The 24,352-nt window shown below is 39.8% G+C and overlaps 1 protein-coding gene and 1 long non-coding RNA gene across 3 annotated transcripts in view; one reads left to right on the plus strand and one right to left on the minus strand.

Moving 5' to 3' along the window:
• The first annotated feature begins 754 nt into the window (after positions 1-754).
• On the plus strand, positions 755-23,641 carry LOC122174724 (uncharacterized). Its single transcript, XR_010598699.1, has 3 exons — positions 755-889; positions 6,333-6,429; positions 23,510-23,641. It is a non-coding gene; the product is annotated as an uncharacterized LOC122174724 (long non-coding RNA).
• BCL2 (BCL2 apoptosis regulator) overlaps positions 2,304-24,352 on the minus strand; it is a 125,585-nt gene continuing 103,536 nt past the window's right edge. For both annotated transcript variants that reach the window (XM_005300859.4, XM_005300861.4), the window contains one exon: positions 2,304-6,917. In XM_005300859.4, coding sequence (XP_005300916.1) covers positions 6,783-6,917 — 135 coding nt within the window. In that variant the 3' untranslated portion in view covers positions 2,304-6,782. The remainder of the gene's footprint in view (positions 6,918-24,352) is intronic.

The raw sequence follows: 24,352 nt of genomic DNA on the forward strand, positions 1-24,352 counted from the left end.
CAGAAACATAATATTTCTTATTCTTAGTGTTGGTTAATTTTGCTCTTATAATTTCTCAATGTCTTTATATTAGAGTAAAAAGTTGCTCAGCAAAGAAGCAGTTAGTCACATCAGACAGCTAGATAAATGGTAGAGCCAAAATGCAGTCATGGCCTAGGATTTCCAAAATCTGAGGTGCATCTACCTCCTATATTTCATATAATGATGGCCCATCAAACATTGGATGTTACATCTTGATGTTTGGGGCCCTTGCATGAAAATCCAGACTCTCTAAAATATGACCTTGACCAAACGTCCTTCTCTTTTGACGAATTCTGTTCAATTCTGGTTCTCTATATTGTGCCTTTATCACCATGGTACCTGAGCAGCAGTGACTCAGGTTTGGGCTCCAGAAAAGAAAGAATTTTGGTAAAAAATATAAAGTGTTTGAATGGAAGTTAAATGCCAAAAAATATAAAGTGTTTGAATGGAAGTTCAATTGCAGAATCCTGCTTTTGGGCATATAACGCTACAAGACTTGCTCCTAGAAAAAGAATGCAATATAAGAATTTTCCATAAGAATACTAAAAAGCAATGATTTGTTTATGAGCTGCCAACACGCTTTTTAGTATTCTTATGGAAAATTCTTATATTGCATTCTTTTTCTAGGAGCAAGTTTTGTAGCGTTATATGCCCAAAAGCAGGATTCTGCTATTGACAACACTAAGAGACACCTCTAGCTTAAAAAAGTGGATCTTCACTTATATGGCCCCTTTTTGACATGGCTGTTTTCTAGGTCTCCTCTGGAAGATTCCCAAGCTACTTGGTACTTGATTTATCTACTTTGGAAGAATGAAACCTGAATTGACTTGCTTGCTGGGACCCGAGCCCATAATTCCAGAAGGCCTAGGTATGATAAAATTCAAGCTCAGACCACTTGGCCATACCCTTTGAATAATCTTATCTAAGGTCCAGTCCTGCAAGCACTTAGACCGCAATTCTGCAATAATATCTGTGTAGGCAGACACCGGACTTAACAAGGCACTTGGTGTGGGTGTAGGAGTCCACCTCAGTACTGTCAATCTTAGGTGTTTAAAAACCAGAAGTTGGATCCCCAAAAAACCATGACATTGGCTCGAAAAAATCACAAGATTTTTAAAAACACACATTTGAAGTTCTGTTTATTTGCCTTCTGGCTTTGAACCTTTCAAGCTTCTTTCTGCAACGATGAAGGCTAAAAACCCAATTCACATGACTCCAATATCGAGGACTTTAGGAAAATCATCAAATGTTAAGAGATTTGCAATTAAAATCATGTGAGTTGGCAATGCTTCCACAGAGCTCATTGCAGGATGATGGTTTTATATGCAGCCTAGTGTGTCAACAGAACTATTAAGTAGCAAACTCTACACTCTAGTATTTACAGGATCACACTCATAAGATGTTTGCTAATAGAGGGAAAAGTAAAATGTGACTAACAATTCAAATTCTTAACAAGTAACTCACAGTGTACTTTATTATTTCTTCACAATATTAACTAGACAGACACAGAAAGTTTAATGGCAACATGTAACAGTTTAAACACAAAGAACAATGTAATCATATGAAACAATAATAAACTGGCAAACTACCTTACATACATCATCCAAGATAATGGATAAATGATATCTGCTTATATACAATGATGCTGGTGATATTTAAAAGTCAAATATTCAAAAGAAAAAATGTTATTTAAATAAAAATATACATGATTTTTTGTGTGTGATGGGAGTTCTTAATGTTTTATAACTTGGTTGTAAGGATTTCAGTCCAGGATGAAGCTGCATTAACTTCTAGCACAGGAGCATATTTCAAAAACCAATTTAGATTAAATTGATTCCCTTGCCTCCCTGTTGCTTACTTTTGTTTTAAAGATATATAGGAATGCAAAATAAAACTTAATTTTTCTGGTTTTAGGGGATATTTACACTCCAAAAGAGTGAATCCAAAAAAGTTTAACTTATCAAACATGGTATTAGGAGTCATTAACAAATAATGTGAATGAATCCATATGCTATCTTGTTAAAAAAAAAAAATTAGAAATGCAGGCTCTTTGCACATGCAACTTCATCACGTTTTTCATCAACATTTCAAAAGATTTTTAGGATATAAAATTAGTGCAGATGCATGGCCAACCACATCACCATGCAGAACTTCCACTGAGGTGAATGGGAGGTTTGTGTATGCAAGGACAAAAAGTTCTGGGCCCATAATCTGCACCTTATAGCATCCCATATTGACCTTCACACGCAAAAGTCTGTTTCCAAAGGAATTATTCCAGTCTATAGCTGTGTGCTTTATTAAAGCATCCCATGATTTCACAGATCACAACAGGAAACTAAGAAAATGCACAAACATGTAGATGGTTATGACTGAAATTTATTTCTTGGGCCATTGTGGCTAAGTTTCTGCATCATACAAGACTCTGTGTACAAACCCCACTCTAATCACCTTTCAGCCCTCACTAGCCCACTTCTCTCGGTAGCTTCAGTTACCACAACAGACATGTTATTCCATTGTCCGATCCAATGTCTGAACTACCAAGACTTATCCTCTGTCTCTCCTCTGATGTCTCAATACTTAGTTTTAGGCTCTTTCCCCTTGTTTTAGAACTCTTATTTACACTGTACATACAGCCCTTTGTTTTCAGTTTTTATTTTATTTAATTTCCCCTGGGAATTTATCAGTGTTTATAAACACAACCACAAAAACAGGTGGGAAAATCAGTGCAAAAAACTATTATTAATTTTTTTGGGTAAATATCGGGGCTTATTCTGGTGGATGAAAAGACGGGCAGGGGGAAAAAGTATTCAGTAGATTAACGCTTTGAATTCCGTTCATCAATGTGGTTTGCTGAACTAAAACAGAACTCAAAACACAATGCTACCTCTGAGTTTAAGAAAACAATAGATCTCTAATCCCCAAATAAAACTTTTCACTTGAATAAACAGTTTACTGTTGTAGACTTATTAACCTATAAACATTTAATAATTGGGCCACACCATTTGTAGCACATACACTCAACTTCATCCTTGTCTCCTCCTGTTTTTGTTTTTTAAAAACTTTCGAATATTTCCTTGTGTTCTGAAACATATTTTCATTTTCTTCCCATTTTAGTGTGTCAGATCTTTAAACTGTTATCTGCTAACAGCTTGAAATGTGTACATGGTGGGTGAGATTCATCAGTACGTTTAATGCGCACGCACTTCAGAGCTTACGTGTGTACTTGTTTGTATGTATCTTCTAGACTAATACATAGCCTTACTTCAACAGGCAGCTTTGCATATACACACAGACAAATGCATTATCATAATACATATATCCTATGCAATGTATTGTATTTTCCTAATAAAACTAGTTATTTTTTATATATTTGAATGATACAAAAGTAGGGTGAAAATCAGAAAAAAAAAGAATAATACTTTTTGTAAAACCCAGGAAATTTTTGGTAAAAAATCAGTTAAAACTGAAAACAAAGGGGCTTATCGGTACATTGTGGAACTATGACAAATCATAGATGATCTTATGATGTTTTCCTTTGTTTAAAAAAACAAGACTTTTTAATTATTTTATTGAAAAACAAAGCCCAAAAGAATTAAAGGACAAAAAAAATTGTGGTACAGTAACATCAAATATCTGATCTGGTTTGTAGATGATTGCTGCTAGAATTAACAAGGCTTTACTTAAGTACTTTGGGGGGGAATTTTTGTAACGTTTTGCTCTGTTTATCGTCACTGCCTATCATTCTTTTTCTTTTCACCTAGATGAAACATGGCCAAATTTCTCAGACACTTTTATCCTCAGTCATGGAGATATATCAATGATCTATCTCCTCTCTACACTTCTTAACACCTCTTCCCGTGTTGTCCCTTGGTTCTCCACAGCCAAGTAACTTTAGAAGTGCAACTATTTATATGTTTAGCTTCCTTTTATAGATTGCCAACAGGACTGATCGGGGTGAGAGAAGAAGTGATTTTTAACTGAAATGAAGTTTTGGAGCATGATAGTAAGGCCTTGCATGTTGTAGGGAAAGTTCTGTTTCATACGGTAACAAAGAAAATGGAAGTGACAGGAATCACTGGGAAAGCAAGAGGATTGAGGGGGAGATTTTTTTTTAAACAAGTTCAAGCTTTTATATACATTCAACGTTTCTAGTATGGTGATTAATAATAAATGCATCATCAACTTACAGCTAATGCAGCCACAATATTGTACAATTCTGCAGTCAGAATGGGAAAGCTCCATTATCTGTTTAATAAAATAACCATTAACAGTTGCCTTGACTTTTTTAACTTATTAACTAATATGCTGGGAATCCCAGTGAATAGATACAACAGAACACAAATTGGCAGCATCTACATAATCATCTCTGTAATGTGACTACTTCATATTACTTCTAAAGCAGCTTTGAAAAATCTTGCCACTGGAGGATAGTCCAAAATAAACTCTATCCAAATTATCTTGGTAGTATAGCAGCACAGGAATTTATAGTTACTCTTTTTATATTTTTTGATGATGTAAACCGTCAATAAACAATTCAACATTGAAAAAGTTCAAGGTCAAATCATTCATTATTTTTAATGGGGGGTTAATGGGCACAAACTGAAATGAAGACTAGATTGTGAAATGTGGATTGAAACATTAGTACAGTGCCAATTCTAGTTCAGCTTTGTACCTGGCTTTCCATAAATTAAACCTGCTAGGTGGAAAAACCAAGACCACATTCAATTCCTAATATGTGGTTCCCTATTATTTTTAAATATTTTTCATAAGTGCCTTGCACAAATGCATACAGTTTTGACATTTCAGGTGTTTTTACTCAGCAGAGTTTAAAAACAGATCACACTTGCTTTAGAAACATTCGTTCCATTAAATGTTTCTGTAAAATTAAAATCATTTCAAATTTGGAATGCAACGCTCACTCAATCTTTGCCCATAGAAAGTGTAGGTGCCGTGACTAAATAGCAATAAAAATGCTGAGATGCACAAATCTAAAAAAAGCAGCTTTGAAGAAATCACATCAATTACAGCCTTAACAATGAACATATTACATTCCTAAATTACTGCAGATATTTTGCATATAATGCCACAAAGTTATATTATTGAAATCTCAAGGTTGAGTCTGCATAGTTTTTCATTGTATTGTTTTCACTCTGAAAGTACTTGTCTGTTGTTCCTGTCCTTTTATCCAGAGCTTTCTAACTTGTCCCTGGATGTACATTTAGCCACAAAGTTCATATTTTGACAGTTTCATAGTAAAAAAATAAAAACACTTGACTTAGAGGTTTTTAAGGTGGAATTCATAGAAGCGAAAAGCTTATTAAAGCCCACCTTAAAGTATGTTGACATGTCTAAGATATATGGTTCCAGGATTTATGCAGTTGTTATAAAGCTGTATATTAAGTATTCTGAATTAATCTTATTTAAATTATTATTCAAGAAGCTGACTCAGTCCATCCTTTCCCCCTCCTTATTCTCCCCTGAAATGACAATAGGCATCTAAGGAATCTGGATGTCAGTGAGTCTCTGTCCAGCTAGAGGATTAGGACAATTTCTTCATCTTCTTTATTTCTGTAGAAAGTCTTAAGAAATTATTAGCATGTAATACTTTGGCTGGGGGTGGGGGCGAGATGGGGGAAAGAATACAGGTCATCTGACTTCTTTGTTATGAAAATGAACGTGATTTTGGTGTCCAGTTTGATAAACAAGCATAGTTCGAGCTAATCTGGAACTCAGATGAGGTCTGTTTCTTGCCAAATAAATTTAAACCTTTTTCAACTTTCAGGGATTTAGAGACCAAACTTAATTGGTTTCAAAACCCTAGAGGAGCTCAGCAAGTAAACAGGATCAGTTGCAGATATGAACCCACTAAAATGGGACACAAGTCAGGACTCCAGCCTCCAGCTGTGCTCTGTAGAGGCAGGCACTGACGGTCTCACGGTTTCTGTGTGTGTAGCTGTAAAAGACATTTTACTGCTGAGAAAATCATTGAAACAGTAATTTCTTGCATGTCCAAAGGATTTCATTTCATGCGCTCATAAAGAGTATCTGAATTGACATATCATCCTTTTAAGGCATCAGATGATACTGTTATGATTATGATGTATTGGCACAATTTGGTAACTTAAAAATACTTTCATAAAATATATGCAATCGTATTTCAAACTGTTGTCCTGCCAGGAGGCTCCTATAGATAGCTGTCCTTCGAGAAGTTGCTATTCTGACACCAAGTATGTACCATATTGAATTGTATACTAATGTCAGTACTTGCCAGCTGGAAATAATTCTAACTTCACTCCCTCTGATTTTTTTAGGATCCCATCTCCTTGGATCTGTGAAAAATTGTAGTAAAATCAACACAATTACACAGTCTGAAGCAGCCCAAGTAACTGCTCCCCCAAGAGAAAGCAGGTAGGTCTTTGTCAGTATATTTAATCCATCCAGCTGCATTAATTTATTTAAAAAAATAAAAAAAGCTCAAGGTGTTGGGGGCTCATTACAATTCATAACAATATTATGTGATACTCGGATATAAACTGTTTGTAGAGTTTCTGAAAATAGCAAGTTAAATGTAAATATCTTTAATAAATAACTTTGTTTCCTGCAATGTAAAAAATAAATGATACTTCCCTTTGGCAGTAATAGCTGATTTATATTTAGCCAGGAACTTCTGCTCATAAAACTAATATCATTGTGCTACTGGAAAAAACATATTATTTTATTGTTTCGTAAGACTTTTGTAATCCATGGTTAGATAGTTGACTTCACTTATGTCCCAGATAAGCGCCAAGGGTGATGCAAGCTCCCACCAGAGCCAGACTTAGGATAGTCTTCAAAGAGATCCAGGAGAAATCAAACAAAGGCCTCATGTTGTTGCCGTACAATTCCACAAAGGCATCCTGGGTTGGGAGGAAGGGAAATAGGTGTATGAGATTCCATAGCAATATGATATGCAGACAGGAACAAAAGACTTTTGTTCATTAAAGCTACATTAATAATGATAAACACAAATTATTCAAAGAAACTAAAAAAAGCACAAGAGTGAGTTCTTTCATACATGCAAGTAACTCCGGAACCATTTTAGCATACAAACCACTACTAAAATTTTAAGTTCCTTAGGTCAGGAATCGTCTTTTTGTACAGCACCTAACACAATGGGCTCCTGCTGCTGCTATAATGCAAATGATAATAATTAATAATAAAATGAGTCTGAGCACCTTCAGCTCCTATTGATGTCACTGGTATTTGTGGGTGCTCAGAACTTCTGAAAATGAGGCCACTTTTGTTTAGTTTCCTAAATATGGATTTAGGAACCTAACTTTAGGCAGACAGGTTTCTTTTTAATGAAAAGATGGCTTTTGATGGCTTTTATTTTGTGACCATTTTACATTTTCTTATCAGAGGGGTAGCCGTGTTAGTCTGGATCTGTAAAAAGCAACAGAGAGTCCTGTGGCACCTTTAAGACTAACAGATATATTGGAGTATAAGCTTTTGTGGGTGAATACCCACTTCGTTTTGGTGGCAGGGTTTCAATTTGTTGTAGAAAATAAACATTCCTTTTTTTCAGTTGCACTTCCTGTAAAATGTCTTCAGGCATTTATAATGTTACATTTTATACAAGGCAAATAGCCTCCTAAAATACACGAGTAATTCATGAATTACAGCAACAGAGGGGGAAAAAGCCACAGTGTAAATTACATGAAATAACAATAAACCTTTCAACCATGCTGTGTGTTTCCCATAAGATATGGACATATTCTAGTACTTTACGCTGTCCTTTGTCATCTGATATCACTAGCTATTGTAGGTCAGAATGGAAAGTTTAGTTTTTGCCACAAGAGGGCGTGTACGTTTTTTACATTTTGCTATTCAAATCCTGTTCGGTAGAAGTTCGGCTCTGAGGGAGATGTACCTAAATGGAGAAATTGTGTCTACTTCCACAATTTCTATTTATAATAAGTGATACTAGACCAAATCCAGCACCCCTGACTGAGGCAAAACTCCTGTTGATTTCAGTGGGTGTATTGCCTGAGTTAAGAGCTATGGGGGTTGGCCCATAGAATGACTGTGTGCAGAAAATGCATCTCTCTTCATATTGTTTTTTGACATTTTGTTCCTTTAGGCCAATATTTTCAAACTTGTGTTTCTGAAGTTAGGTACTTAAATCCATATATAGGCACCTAAATAAAAGTCTGATTTTCAATTATGCTTCCATGGAAGCTCTGAGGGCTGAGAAAATGGCGCCACTTTTATTTGAGTACCTAACTTCAGAAACACAAGGTTAATAATGCCGTTCTTAATGTTTTGTTGTGTTATGTTGGGTTGTAAAACACATTTGCTGTGCTGTTTTTCAAAAAGCACCTTTTACTCCACCTCCTTACGGCTATGAGACAACACAGACTGCAAGCAAATATTACAGACTGGGCTGAATCTTGCAATCTCTATTGCAGACTCTCACTGATTTCAGTGGGAATTTTGTCAGTGTCAGCAGTTAAAGATCAAGCCTTATAAAAATACGACAAGGACAAAGTTCAATACACAACAATAAAACTATAGGAAAGAATAGAGGACATTTGAAGAAAAAAAAGTATTGAGAAAATGCAAGTCACATGAAAAGTTTTTAATGTTAAACTTCAGTGACGCTCTTTCTACAGTCTTGATCCTACTTCCATTACACCAATGGAAGCAGAAACATATCCTGTATCAACCCACCCCCATCCCCCAGGTTTAGAGGATGCTCAGCCCAATTTATTACAAAAGCTATTGTTAGGAACCCAATAGAGAGAGCTCTTGGTGCCTGGCATGAAAGTAGGTGAGAGTAGGTTGCATTAACACAACGCAAAAGCCCTGACTAATGGTTCAAGAAAAGGAATGTCAGCACAAAACGTTCTGCATGAAATAGTTTTTGTTATTGAGACTATTATAATAACAAGATGAACCCAACCTTATGGTTTCTGTACTATATATTACAAGTAGCTACTTTATGGGTGCCTTTTTATTGCGCTTTTGCCTTCTCAAACATCCTGATTAGGCTTATTTCCGAAGCCTGTTTGAACAGCCTGTCACTATTTGTTTAAGTTTCAAACCTGTTTTAAATAAACACATGCCCATTTTATGTATTAAAACAACAGAAGAGGGGGGCCTACCCCCCCTAGTGAAAACTGCTTTTAATGCCAAGAGAACTCTAAACTGTATACAGAATGTTCCATAAGTTAGGTCTCTTCCTATGTATATGTGCATTAGTACTTGTAATTGGATTTTTGTAATCTAAATTGATCTGAATAAAATAAGTGTCGGTATTAAAAAAAAAACCCCACACACGACTTGACACAAACTGCCTGAAGCGTTTGAAGTCCTCTCAGAAATATTCTCCCTCAGAGCCTGGATCCTGTGTACAGCTTGACAGGCCTCTGCAAAGCTGCCATGCTTACTGAAAAGGCTTGTAGAATTTGAGAGAATGGTAACTCTTGTAGGGTTTTATTTTCCATAGAACTTCACAGAAAGTTATGCCCCAGTATAGAATTCTCTAGGACAGTTCAAAAACCTTAGAGAGAGAATTTTCTTCTCTATGAAACTCTATAGGTTTTTGAAAGTAATTTCTATAGAACCCTACTACACTCCTATTATAACAAAACCCACCCTTTTACTTTAATCAGTTTAAATTATGTTGGACTTTTCCATAAGGGAAGAGGGTGGTGAGGGAGGGATGGAATCCTCATGTACCTGCTGCATTCTCTTCTACAGTAGGAAAAGGACTGGCTGGTGGATCTATGGAGCTGTGTATACATCACTACCAAACTGCCCAAGCTGCATGGAAGTCTTGGCCATGATGTTCTACATGGCCAGCCTGTGAGGGCGCCCCATGACAGTTCTGCTCCACCATACACACCCACAGGAGTTGGAGAGAGGATCTGCCCCCCCCCAATAACCAGCCACCTCCAGTTTGCCACCCAATCATTATTGAAGGGTAATACCGCTGCAAATTTATAAAGGCTCAGTATCATTGCTACATAATCTGCCTCTCTCGTACAGTTCAGGCTGGGCCCAGCTTTTTTAGGCTGTGTAGAACTAAATATTTCCCATATGCTGAGCCCAGTGATGCATTAACAATGTGAGTTTTCTTCATTGAAAATATAAAGGGAAAAACCAGCTTAAGTGCCACACTCTGCATTTATTAGTAAGGGGGTGGTGGGCAGAGCAAACATGAGGAAGTAAAGACTTCCTTTTTCTACCTGAATCAAACAGCTGGTGAGGAAGTGACTTTATTTCCCTTGTTATCATTGGTTGACAGGATATCCTCTTGAGCCACATTGTATTGAATGAAGTGCCTATGAGACTTCCATTTCACTGAACGGGAATTGCCTTGTAGCTATTTTATGCTGCCCTCTCTGTGACTCCAAAATAAACAAACAAACAACATTAATTCTAGGCTTTTGAAGAAACTTTCATGACACAGCTTTACAGAGAATGACATAACTGCTGATGCCGAGAGTGAGTGGATGAATGACTCTTCACTTCTCCCTTGCCTTGATATGAAAAGCCTAAATTTTCATAAATCTCTAGCTTTAGGAGAAGGATTGAGAATTGTCTAAATCAGCCACTGTCTTATAAAATAAAACCTCATTCTGCAAGTAACAAGACTGCTCCTGGAACATGAAAAAATAGACAAATGTCTTGCTGTTTTTCTGAAGAGTTAATTGTTATTTTATGTAAATACAGACTGAGTACGTATGCAAATAAGAGCAGCTCTGATCTGCAGTACGTTGTGCCTGGTTTTGGTGTTTCATGGTCCTGACATTTACAGAGGCCAATAGCTTTACACGTGGAACGCTGAAATGTTAGCAGCCCAGCAGGGTGTGCTTTTCAAATCTTCCTGCAACAGAGCAGAATTGTATTGCAATAAAATCTGTGTTGAGTACCAGCGGGGAAGCATCAGGGGCTGGACTTGGTTCATTATGTTAATCATTGTGATGATAGGGTTTTTATGCCCTACATTTCACATCTGGGCAACCCACTGTGCAATACATCAAAGCACCGTATTAGTTTCCAATCTCCTATTTTCCAGTAGTGGAACTGGACTGGATTTGACTCTCTCTCACCTTTCCCAAAAGGTTAACCTGAGGCCTACTGGTGGTGTACTGTTCCCTCCAACGAACTGTAAGACTAACACTTTTCAACCCATTTGGACAAAGTATCTCTCACAATGGTGGCCTTGCTAAACTGTTCCTTATTTGTACTACCTGTTAGTGCAAATACCTGCCTTAACAACCCCACAATCTCAGGGGCAAATCATACGATTCTTATTCAGGGAACACTTCCATTTAAGTCAATGGAAATATTGCCAGACTAAAGACTGCAAAATATGGCCCTCAGAGTGCAAGATCTATGAAAGTTTTGATTTGTACATGCCAGCCTCTGTAAAGTGCTGAATACACTTAAAGAGCGATATTAATAATAATTATAGTAAGTATTGTCATAAGTATGAGTGTTGTTGTTTTCTCTTCTGGAGGCTGAGCCTATCAGAAAAGGGATATTTCACCCACTATTCTGAGAGACCAGTAAATAAACCTTGGTTAGAGAGAGTGATTAATTCAGTCTGGTTAACCACATGATTGGTAAGGTAGTGTTAAGTCAACTTGCACGGAAATCTATACAATGTTCAGTCTAGGCTGCATGCTTGTTAAACCAAGTCAGCATGTGAAATGTTTAAGCAATGAGACTTGGTGTTTTCAGCTCATTAAGTTATGCATGGTTCTGCAATTCCCCCCCAAAAAACCCAGACCCAGTGGAGGCTGCCTTGTTTTGCTTTCATTCCTGGAAAATGAGATACTTCTGGAACCGGGATACCAGCTGGAATATCATTGCAACAGCATTACCCAATCAGTGGTATCTGATGATGTGACACCTCTTCTCAAGGAGCAGTATTAAATGTTGGAAAAGATTACAATAATCACTGGATTTAGGGTGTACACTGAGTGGGTAAAACCATAGACCTACAAACAATAGTGGTGCTGCTTGTGTCTACCCCCTAACTGTGAGAGCTCCAGTGCAGTTCATTTGGGGGAGTAGATTTATTGGAAAATGAGCAGAGTGTGGGGGGGGACGGGCTGAGGGAGCAAGATCTGTATGTCCAAGCATTTCAATTCCACAAAGATTAATTCAGTTTTAAGCCCAGCTTCCTGTTCTAGCCAAACTAGGTTATAAAATTAGTTTTGAGGAATTTAAATTGGGTGTAGCATGATAGTCTAGGCAAATACATGTGTCAACATTTTCTATTGTTCCAGCTGTGAGGAGGGAATAAGCTCTATGTAACTGCTAACTGAAATTTCGCATTACATAAATTAAGTAAAATCTTATATTGGTACCAGTACACTTTTTATGGTTAGAAGCTGGGTAAAATCTTGTGACGGGACGAATCAAACTGATGCGTGACTGTGCCTTCACTTATGATAGTTATAAGAAACACTTAAAGGGGCCCAACTCAAAACAAGACCTAACAGAATCTGCCCAGAAACTAGCACCAGGTGGGTGGGTGGGAGGGGTTCCAAAGGGTAATGTGGCCAGCTGTGGGTGAGGGTGAGAGGGCAGAACACATAGAAACTCAGAACAGATAAGAAGTGAGAGAGAGGCAAAGGCAAAAATGAATAAAGCCAAGCAGTAGCCTGTGAGCAGAGTGTTACTCCGGGAAAGGCTATATAGAGAGCTATTGGGTTTATTGGCTTAAGGATGCTTGGGGCTGTAAAATAAGAAACCTCTCCTTCTTGTTGTTGGTTCCTCCGGCATTCAGCAAAGCAGGACTTTGTGTATTAGGGTTACCATATTTTGAATGTCCAAAAAGAGGACACTCCACGGGGCCCTGGCCCCACCCATGCCCCAACTCCACCCCTTCCCCAAAGTCCCTGCCCCAACTCCGTCCCCTCCCCTGTTTCCCGCGAACATTTGATTCGCGGGAAGCCTGAAGCAGGCAGCAGGTAAGCTGGGGGGGGGAGGAGGCGCGGCCCAGTCTGGCCCCCCCAACCGAGCGGCTCCCTCCGGTGGCCGGCCCCGGCGTCTCCAGCCTGGCTCAGTTCCTGGGGTGCCGGCCCCGCACCCCTGGGCCACCCAGCGGCGCCGGCCCCTCCCTATTTTCCCGGACATGTTCAGCTTTTTGGGATTTCCCCCCGGACGGCGATTTGAGGCCCAAAAAGCCGGACATGTCCGGGAAAATCCGGACGTATGGTAACCCTATGTGTATATACCTTGAAAGTAAACAAGAGTGCATCAAAGAGAATACCAGACTCCATCGATTTCTACTTCCAACCGGAACATCCCTAGGACCTTTAAATGTTGGGTTGAAAAATGCCATACCTTTCAAAGTGGAGAAGTTAGATGCCTTATTGGTCATTACATTCTCAACTCTTTACAAATCACTTTACAAATAGAAATAAAAGTGACAAAATGAGTTTGAAAAAGTCAGCCTGGACCCATATGTCAAACTTGAGTACGTAAGGGTCCAAGCCTGCAAACACTTTACTACTGTGAGTGGTCCCATCAGAGTTTACTGGGTTGAGGCCTAAACGAGGCAGTGGTGCTGGAATGAGGGGTGCTGCTGCACCCCCGGCTTGCAGTAGTAATTACAAACACCAAATACATGGTTTCCATCATCAGTACCTGCCCCACCCCCCTATAAAAAAATTGTTCCAGCACCCCTGCAATTAGGGTGCTTAATTCTGTACTTAAGCACTGAAATGCTGTTCTCATGTTAGATGCCTGACTGTCAATTTGGAACTAGACCACGTAATTCAGGAGCCCATGTTTGAAAACTGGGCTCCCCTTGAGGGCTGTAGTAATACACAAAAATATTAGCACCTGCCCCTTACATTCCCTGTGTGTGTTCCAGCTGCGAGTGCCTATTAAAAACTGCCGCAAAAGAGTTAATTCATGTAAGTGTGAGAAATGGGAACTGAAAGTAGCTGCTTGTTACATGTTCAAAGTAGCTTGGCCTTAACTATTGTCATCAACACACTGCATCCAAGGTGGAGGGCCTGGTGTTTTATTACAGCTGTTCAGTTAGACTGGATCATGGGTTTGATCCTTGCTTGTTTTAATCAGCAGGTGCTGACTGAGGTAAAAAAAAAAAAAATACACACAAGGAACATTAGTTTCCTAAAAGGAACTTGCTCAGAGTGATCTCAGCACTAGCCAAAGCAGCACATCAGCATGAAGAGGGCGAAATGGAACTAGTTTGAGCAGGCTGCATCATCAGCTGAACACCACGAGGGTCCAGTCATGCATTCTCTCTAGCTTTTGCTTTTTAACACCTTAGGAAAATATGTGATCCTTCTCGTTTAAACTAGACATTAAGTTTTGATCCAAATGCCTTTGGCTTGACTGACCTGCCCTCCCCCTTGAGCAATAGCTATCCAGGACAGGATTTGAACTTACAGGGTTCTAGTCCAGCGCCTATTGTATTCTCTGTGTTATTGCAGCACATGATGTTAAAAGTTCACACAGTGCCACTGGCACCTTCTTCAGAAATGCCACAAATTCTTCACATGGCCTACAGCAGACTTTCTTTAAAAAAATAATCTTGTGATTGTCAAGTGACTTACAGAAAGAACTCACATTTGTAATAAAAAGGCTGCAACAAGCGTAAGAATGCTTGAGCCAAATAAACAGCCCAGAAGACTTTATTGGACAAGTACGCCGCTGCCTCCACCACCACCTTGGAAAAATAATATGAACTTGTGCGTGTGTGTTCTTTGGCAACCACATTTTTACTGATAACCCAAGCCGTTTTAGTTTACTTGGAAAGACTTGATATAAGGAAAAGGAGCGGCAGCAGGGCTTTAGGGAAGCATGGTAGAGTAACGTAAGCTCTCTTGTCATGACTACCCAGCGTGCAATAATGGGAAGAATGAAGGCATCAGTTTGCAAAGTCTCTTCTTCATTACAGCAGATTCTATGCAGGCCACTACAGTGAACAGCATAGAATCTGCTGTAATGAAGAAGAGACTTTGCAAACTGATGCCTTCATTCTTCCCATTATTGCATGCTGGGTAGTCATGACAAGAGAGCTTAAATGACTCTATCATGCTTCCCCAACATAATGTCAGCACTTCTTCGTTTTCTGTATCTCCTGCCTTAACGTATGCTATATGAAGAGATTGACTTGTGAGGGGGCAAGGGAAAGGAATTGCCAAAAACTAAAGCCCTGCTGCCACTCCTTTTCCTTATATCAAGTCTTTCCAAGCCATAACGGGAAATGAGATGGGGAGGTTTCCTCATCTGCAGCTGGTTGGAAGGTAGATTTTCTTTGTCCTAGTGCCTCCCCTCTGCTCCCAGCTCCTGTTCTTTTCATAATATAAATGACTCACACAACTGGAGGAGCCAGGAGATAAACAAAGGGAGACTCAGCTGGCTCGTGCACCTGCACAGCAGTGTGAAGAAAAATCACGAGTCCTGTGAAATTAGGCACATGGGAGGGTAGTAGTTAAAACAGATTTAATGGGACAAATGGAAACTTCTTCCTGCCACAATGAACCAAAGTCTGCTCGTATTCACTTCATCCTAAAATGTCTCCCAGATTCCATACAGTGTCACACACCCACTTCACCCTACTGACTTCACTGGGTTGCATGCGGGTTAATAAGATCGACTTTGGCAGACACAACTACATTCCTTTTGTTCACTCAGTTAAGCCCTTGTTAAATCTTAGCAGGTAGGAGCTAGCAGGGACAATATGAAAATCCAGGGCAAGGTCAGTGTGTAAGAATATGATTAATATACAGATTGAGAGACTGCATTTTGTTATTCAAATCAGCTCCTTCAAAGTTCATTTGCATAGATAGTTGTAATCCATTAACTATGACAGTTAGGCTTGTTCAAGTACCACAGCACAGAAACTAAAAATGAAGACTTAAAAAAAACAAAACAAGAGGCACCAAAGTGAAAAATAGCTGAACTTCCCTCAAAATAGACAGCTCCTGCTGGGATGTTGGAGAGAGTAGCACTTTTCTTATCATACATGTAGTTTTATTTTTCGGTACAAAAATAGTCTGCTAGTGCTAGAAGCAAAGGCAGAAGGTCCATGTTTTAAAAGGTGTTCCTATACTGCAATTAAAAACCCGCCCGTGGCCTATGCCAGCTGACTCAGGCTCCAGGAGCTTGGGCTAAGGGGCTGTTTAACTGCAGTGTCGCCATTCGGGCTGGAGCCCAGGCTCTAGGACACTGCGAGGTGGGATGGTCCCAGGATCCCGAACATCTACACAGCAATTAAACAGCCCGTTAGCCTGAGCCCTGTGAGCCTGAGTGACCTGGCGTGGACCAGCTGCAGGTTCTTCTCTGCAGTGTTGATATACTTGTAGGCACAAAACTGAACTGATGTTAAAGGTGAATAAGAAAAAAAATTAGTATCTTTATTTTCAAAATCAAACCATTTAACTAAATGTTAAGCACTGATCTCTTCGTTAGTCTGAGTATTAATTTATATCACACTCTTCCTAGCAGGCTAAATAATTCGCACTGCAAATGAAATGCACCTTGAGAACCAATACGTTTCCTAACACACTGACTATACCAGAAACTTAGGATATGATTTTCCGGGTAGCTGAGTACCTGGAGCTCCTGCTAACGTTGTGAATGCTCAATCTCTCTTGCAAATCAGACCCCAGTACGAGTCCTGTAAGTTCCGACATTTTTCATGCAGTTCTACCAGTTTACCAGACATAAACATTGCTAGGGTGTACACAGCTGATCACGTGGTGAAGTGCTGCCTATTGCAATTTATCAATGGCTCATGCAGAGTGCACAGAATCTTTCTAGACTGAGCCATTAGGTAGAGTGGAAGCTTAGAGTGCAAGCCCTTTGTGGCAGGGACCATGTCTTTGTTCCTTAATCATATAGTACCGAGCACTATGGGGGTCCCGACCAGGGATCCTAGGCACAACCACAATACAAATAATAAATAGTAATAATAATAATGAGTCCCAGTAACAAAGTACCACTGACTCCTGAGGTACTGCTGTTGGCAAACTGTACACACAGGTCTTTGGGAACAGCTGAAGTAAAGCACAGCAACAGCACACTGAATTCCTGTTGTTAGTCACAATAGAAACTAAAAGGAACATTATTGAGTTAACCATTTTTTTTTGGTAATCTTGGCCGCTCAGACCTTAATAGGCCTGAGCTTCAAAAGGGCCGAGCAGCCGTATTTCCATTTGTCTTCCGTGGGAGTTGTGGCTGTCCAGCACCTCTCACAAACCAGGCCCTAGGTGTATAATTTCTGAGAATAACAAATCAGATTCAAGTTCACGGAGTGCTTAAACCTGTCACAGTGATCTTGAGTTCACAGCACTAGGAAGGAGAGGGCCGTGATCCCGACAGGAAAACGCTTAATTTATTTACTTGTCTGGCTTTTACTACAATGAATAGGAAATTCACACAAAATTTCAGATAATCAAAAGGAGAGTAGGACACAAAAACAGGACCACCATCCAAGACAGCAATAAAAATTAAATACAATTCAATATACATCAAAATTGTGCTGGAAGGCGTTATTCTATTTCTGAAGTTAATATTACTTCAAAAATTGATAATTGTCAACCAAAATTGGCATGAGGTAAGTGTATTGTAGAGCAAGTAAAATCTTCTGTCTACCTAGGAAGCTAGGTCAGTGCTAACGGTTCCATCCAGAGTGAGGTTAAAAGGGGATGTGCTTTAGCTACAAATGCTGCATAGAAGTTGATGAAATCATGGACTGATAAAAACATTATGTTTGGTACCAAAGTGAAAGTGTATCAAACCAGCATACTACCAGCATTACTCCATGGTTTGGAAGCAGCTGCATTAAACGAAACAGACATCAACAGTCTGGAGGCAGTAGAGATGAGAGTTCCTTGGAAAAGGGGCAAGACAAAATGAAGAAGTTAGAAGGAGAGCAGGATGTGAAATCAGGGTACACCATTGGCTGCAATCAAAAAGATTACGATAATGGGGGACTGCAGAAGACAAACAGATGATAAAATAATGCAACCACAACTGAGGTCACTCCCCAACACCAACTAGGCAGCGAAACATTGTGTGCCGGGGAACAACCAGGCTGGGCTTAATGAAGGAACAAGCCAAGGACAGGAATGAATGGCAATGCAGTAACTGCTCCCTCTGTCGGTAAAGATGCTCTGGGGTGAGAAGAAGAGAAGTGTACTGTGTGCTTCCTTACATCTATTCATGTAATTCTTATTAATTTTCATAAGTAAGTGTCCAAAAGTGATCACTGCAAATATTATAGATTCTTCTACATGGAGAGAACCCAAAATATCTTCTTCTCTGTATACATCCCACACAGTGAACTCTGCACTAGCAACCACCACTGGAAGGCAAATCCCTGTCTTAAGTGGCCACTTCAAGTATCTACAAGAATGTATTAAAATGCTATCCACATAACGAATAGCTAGGCACAGAGGAAAATGAATACAGGACCCTTGGGATCCACATCTGGTATAAAGAGAGGACCCAGATGCAGCAATGAGGCACAACAGCTGGCCCTGGCACTGCACACAGGGTGACTCCTGCTGGCAGCCACCCTCTAGGGCTGCCTCAGTTGAGAAGATGATCAAGGTCTCAATTCTCCCCTGCACTCAAACTCTGCCACACCCCCACTTTGCCCCATGCCCGCAAACCTCCCATCCCTAGTGTGCCTCTCCCCCCACCATCAGAGGTGGGCTGGTGCAGGAGCGGTCTCTGTTCGCGTTATGCCCTGGGGTAGTTCATCTCTGCAAAGAACATTGTCTGGTGGCTATTCACAGCTGCAACCCAACGAAAAAGTGACATAACCACCACTGATATGTCTAGGTTCTTATACCACACACATTGCTGTGGAATCTGAGCATCTAGTGATGGATGCAATTTAGTTAGACCTTTTGCAAGCTGACAGTGGAAGTTGCAACCCAATATCCTGTTGCTCCTAAATGCAGCCAGCTGTTTGCCAGAAACCAGCTCCAGTGAAGCTGCCTCAAAAGTTCTCAAACTTAGCAGGCGTTCTGCTCGGTTATGTTCCCAGATAATGCACGAACACAGAATGGGAAACTTGCCAAGCATCATGCGGAACCAAAACAGAAATTCAAAGTGCTGCAGGTATGAGAGCCAATGGAACATACCAGCCTGCCAAAATGCTACTGTAGCATTCCCAACAAGGTTTTACTTTGAACTTGATTTTCTTTGTATCTGTCTGCATGGGGAATATGTCTACACATCAAGTAGAGTGTAGCCGCGGCAGCCTGGTGGCAAAATGGGCTAGCCACCCTGAGTGCATACCCACTGGAGACATTAGGCATGTACGTGGGGTGGCTAACTCCTTCCACCACTCATGCCATGTGGATATGTCTTCTCACGTGGGACTCTCACCTCCAACTGCAAGTGTAGACATACTGTAAGAGGCTCATCCATCAGAGGCCATGCTTCTTTAATTCATAGTAAATAAAAAAGTCACAAACAATTACAAATCGTTCCTTAGTTTCAAAAGTTGGAATCGGCCTTCAGATTTTGTGACTACTTAAGGCTTGATCCTGCTCTGATTGTCAGTAGGAACAGGATCATTCCCTGAAAGAACACTTTTAAATGCCCCTTCTTCTGATTATCATCTGAGTCAAGACAAGAAGATAGAGAAGGACTGGAGGCTGGGGAGATTAAATTGTACTAAATATTATTCAAAAATACTCTTTCTATATTAAATTGGAGGACTGATTTGTTTAAGGGAAGAGGAGACAAGAGAAGAGAAAAATGGAGGGCTTGTCTACACTAAAAAATTTGCTGCTTTAAATATCCCAGTATAGTTAAAGTGGCAACCCCTAGTGTGGGCCTGATTATACTGGTATATGAAGCAAAATAATCTATAGTGATATAAGGCATCTTTATACCGGTATAAGTGTGTGCACACTGCTGCTATGTCTGCACTACGGACCTTACGGCGGCACAGCTGTATTGCTACAGTTGCGCTGTTGTAAGATCTCCTGTGTAGCCGCTCTATGCTGGTGGGAGAGAGCTCTCCTTCCGGCATAATTAAATCACCCCCACCGAGCAGCCATAACTATGTCGGCAGGAGAGCATCTCCTGCTCACATGGCGCTGTCCACACTGGCGCTTTTGTCGGTGAAATTTATGTCGGTCAGGGAATGTTTTTTTCACATCCCTGAGCAACAAAAGTTTTACCAACAAAAGTGTTAGTGTAGACAAAGCCTAGGGCTTATACTAGTATAAATAATCTGTAAAAAAAAAAAAAATAAATAAAAATCACACCCCTAAATGACGTAGTTATACCAATATAACTTTTCTGGTGCAGACCTGGACCTAGTAAGCCAAGAGGAGGGGGCGAGGGAGCAAGGGTGGAGGAATTATTTGCAGGCTACTGATTTATTATAATTTGTTCTTTAAAAGATCTTATATGAAAGCAGATAAAACAAAAACAAAGACCCTTTTCCTTTCCCCTACTACTTAATCCCATAACATTAAAGTTAGATTTGTTGATTTGTTTCTGGAAAGCAAACTGAACTAAGTCCGTGACTGCAACACTAAGTTAATTTGGTTATTTGAGAAACACTTTATTTTAAATGTTCCCCACAGAGTCTTTAGTATTTTTTTATATTTTGTTTCCCAAGTCTGTTTGACCTGAAAGGAGAGCATTTTTTACAAGCCACAGAATTGAAGGATCAGAGTAGTTAAGAGATGGAACAGACCTATTGGAGCATTAACTTCATTCCTCTGAGAGTCCCCCACATATTGGGGAGATAATAAAGATAGCATCTGACTGGAAATAAAAAACCCCTCTGCTGCACTGTTTCCATCTTGCCTAGCTCTTTGCTCCATACATTTTGGGACCATAATTTTATAATAAAAATGTGGGAGACTTTATTGTTCCCCCCGTGTCTGCCCTGCCTCTTTCCTATATTTTCTCATTTCATTTTAAGCTTTATTCTCTCACTCAAATTCTCATTGCTTGCACCCTACTTTCTTTTTTGTATACTTTGTCTATATTTTGTGGGTTTTGTTCTTAATTTTGTTCATATACATTTCTTTCAGATCTTTAACCTCCATTTCCCCCCGCTTTTATCTTCTCCCTCCCAGTGCTACCCTAGGAAATTTCTGCAAGGCACTAGTTATGCCTTTCCTCTACTAATAAATTGGCTACTCCCAACCACAAATTGCAGTGAATGTAGAAAAGGACAAGGACATGTTTAGCATCATGTTTGCTAATCATTGTCAAACCCTAGACCCAGTAGGTTTCAACCATGACCAGCTGACACAATGCTGGACATAATGTATCTGTGCCAAATGCAAAGTTGTGAGTCGCATTGTGTTAATGAGACTCTTCAAGGTCATGTTTTAACATAATATTTGATCATGAAGTCAAGCCCTACATGTGGCTCTGTGAAGAAAGTATAAACTGGTTTATAAAATGTGTAATGCACATTCAAAATATAAAGTCAAGGTTATTGGAGAAGCCAGAAGCATGAGGGGAAACTTGTGTTATATGTGCTTTCCTGATATAGTTTACACCCCCCATTGAAACTGCGATTGGGTTAAAACATTGATTTCAATACAGTTATATGAAATGCTGTGAAGCCAACACAAAACCATGACAGCAGAAATGGAAGGTATGGTCACCCTATCCATGTGGCTCAAATTTTAGCTAAGAGCATTTGTCTTGTTGCCTGAAGAGAGGTTTTTCCTTCCATTCTGCAGTCTCCTCAATGGTCAAAGAGATATTAGCAGCTGGGCTGCATGAGAAGTTCTCTGAAGGCTCTGAGACTGACATGGAGGAGATGCTCTTGAGCATATATTTGGCATCTTTCTCCTCACCTGTGCATCTGGCTACCAGAAAATAAACTGTTCAACATTTTAAGAAGATTGCAGTTATCTTTCCACTCACACTTTACACAAGAAAAAAATCCCTCTTAAAAAAGTTTTGTTAAGCCTTTCCCACCAACCAGAAGCAGAAAGAATTCCCTGTTTCTTAAAAAAAAAAAAAAAAATTAATACAGGACTGATCCTCTCTATTGAATTTCTTAGATGTGTGTCTTATCAATCTCTTTGGATACAAGTAAAATAATGTCACCTCATGTAGATAAAGAATCTAATATTCTGAACACAGGAACTGCCATACTGGATCAGACCCATGGTCTATCTAGTCATTATTACTCAGTGGCTCAGCTACTATCACTTCTTGAATTAACTTCTGTTTGTTAGTTAAGACAAACTCAAGAATAGCTGCCCTGTCCTCTTGTGTGCTCTAGAACTAGCTGTACCAAGATGCAATCATTTAAAGTGTCAAGAAATTGTTTAAACTTTGTCCTGTTGTGCCGTTTAACCAGTTAATATGTGGGTCTACATTATCATTTTGTTTGAGTTTGCTGCCTCTTTGATTTCTCTCAATGTTGTGCACTCAATTTCCTTTTCTTGATCTCGAGGTTGGTAGTATAGCCCTACTAATATATTTAGATTCTTATAGCTTGGGATTTGTATCTTTGTATTTGGCGATTCAATGATGTGGCCCTCTCCACTCAGAATTTTTTCTCTCACTAGAGTCTATCTCAGGGGTCGGCAACGTTTGGTACGTGGCTCGCCAGGGTAAGCACCCTGGCGGGCCGGGCCAGTTTATTTACCTGCTGACGCGGCAGGTTCGGCCGATCGCGGCCCCCACTGGCCGCGGTTCGCTGTCCCAGGCCAATGGGGGCGGTGGGAAGCCACGGCCAGCACATCCCTCGCCCGCGCCGCTTCTCGCCACCCCCATTGGCCCGGGACGGCAAACCGCGGCCAGTGAGGGGCTGCGATCAGCCGAACCTGCCACGTCAGCAGGTAAATAAACTGGCCCGGCCCGCCAGGGTGCTTACCCTGGCGAGCCGCATGCCAAACGTTGCCGACCCCTGGTCTATCTAATCCTTTAGTTACAGTGGTGGTACTCTACCTTTTTGGACTAGTCTGTCTTTCTTGTATAGGTGTAATTAGGCTCTGCAGTATCCCATTGTTTTTTGTCATTCTACCATGCTTCCATAATGTTTATTATATCAAGGTCCTCATCCATTGCAAGGCATTCTAATTTATAATTTTTTTTATTTTTAAACTTCTCACATAAATGTATAGATATTAATAGATGTTTATTATGGTTTATTGTTGTCTAGGTACCTTTTTTTATTTAACTCTAATCTGACATGCTGCTGGTTTTATAGCATTTACCTGTGTTTTCATCCTGTCCCTGTTCTAGTTCAGTTGTAATTTGCATCCTATCCTTGGTTGGATACACAGATATTGTTGTATTACCAACGTCTTTAACAGATGTTTCTATCTGACTATGTGCTTCTCATTCCTGCTGGCTCCTGTCCCACTCTTAAATACTCCTCTAAAACCTTATTTGTTTTACATGGCAGCTGTTGGTTTCATTTTGATCCCCTCTGTATAGGGTCCCCCTTCCTCAAAATGTTTCCTGATGCCTAATAAACCAACACCCATCTTCTTTGCAGTTTTCTCTACGAAGCATTGAGACCCCGAAGGTCCCTCTGTTCGCTGGACCTGCATGAGAGACTGGAAGTATTTCAGAGAAAGCTACCTCTGAGGCCTTGGACCTGTAAGCCTTCTACCTAGTAGTCTAAATTTAACTTCCAGGACCTCTCTTCTAGATCTCTGGTACCAAGATGTAACATGACCACAGAGTCCTCTCTAGCTCTTTCCAAAAAGGACTTCATTGGGAGCTCCTGGGAAAATCAGGCCACTTATTTAGGTGCCTATTTTTGCCATTAGGAGTGTTTGAAAATCTTGGGTGAAGTAATACATTACAAAATTACAGTATGGATGAGGACGGGGAACCTAACTTTACGCTCCCATTTTTGAAAATTTTGGCCATATCACTTTCCAAAACTATAATCACTTGGGCTAAAATTTGCTTGGTTTTTGCTTAAATGTGACTTGTTTGTAAATTCTGAAGACATCTATTCACTTAGAGTTGAATTTTCTACTACACTGAAGAATTGGAGGGGGTTCAGAGAAAAGCAACAAGAATGACTCGGAGCGTGGCAAAAACACTCTCATATGAACAGAAATGGAAAAGTCTGGGGCTGTTTATCTTAGAATGGAGCTGAATAAGAAGGGACATGACAACAAGTTGATAAAATAATGAATGATATTTAGGTTAAATAGGGAGAATTGAAGCTACCTGTCTCATAACACAAGAAAATGAAATCAAAAGGTGGCAAATTCAAAACTGATAAAAGGAAATATTTTTTCACACAACATATAATTAGGCTGTAGGATTCATTGACACGGGCTACTGAGGTCAAGAATTTTGCAAGACTCAAAGAGTAGATTGG

The sequence above is a fragment of the Chrysemys picta genome, chromosome 2 (assembly GCF_011386835.1).
Source record: "Chrysemys picta bellii isolate R12L10 chromosome 2, ASM1138683v2, whole genome shotgun sequence".
Classification (NCBI taxonomy): domain Eukaryota; kingdom Metazoa; phylum Chordata; order Testudines; family Emydidae; genus Chrysemys; species Chrysemys picta.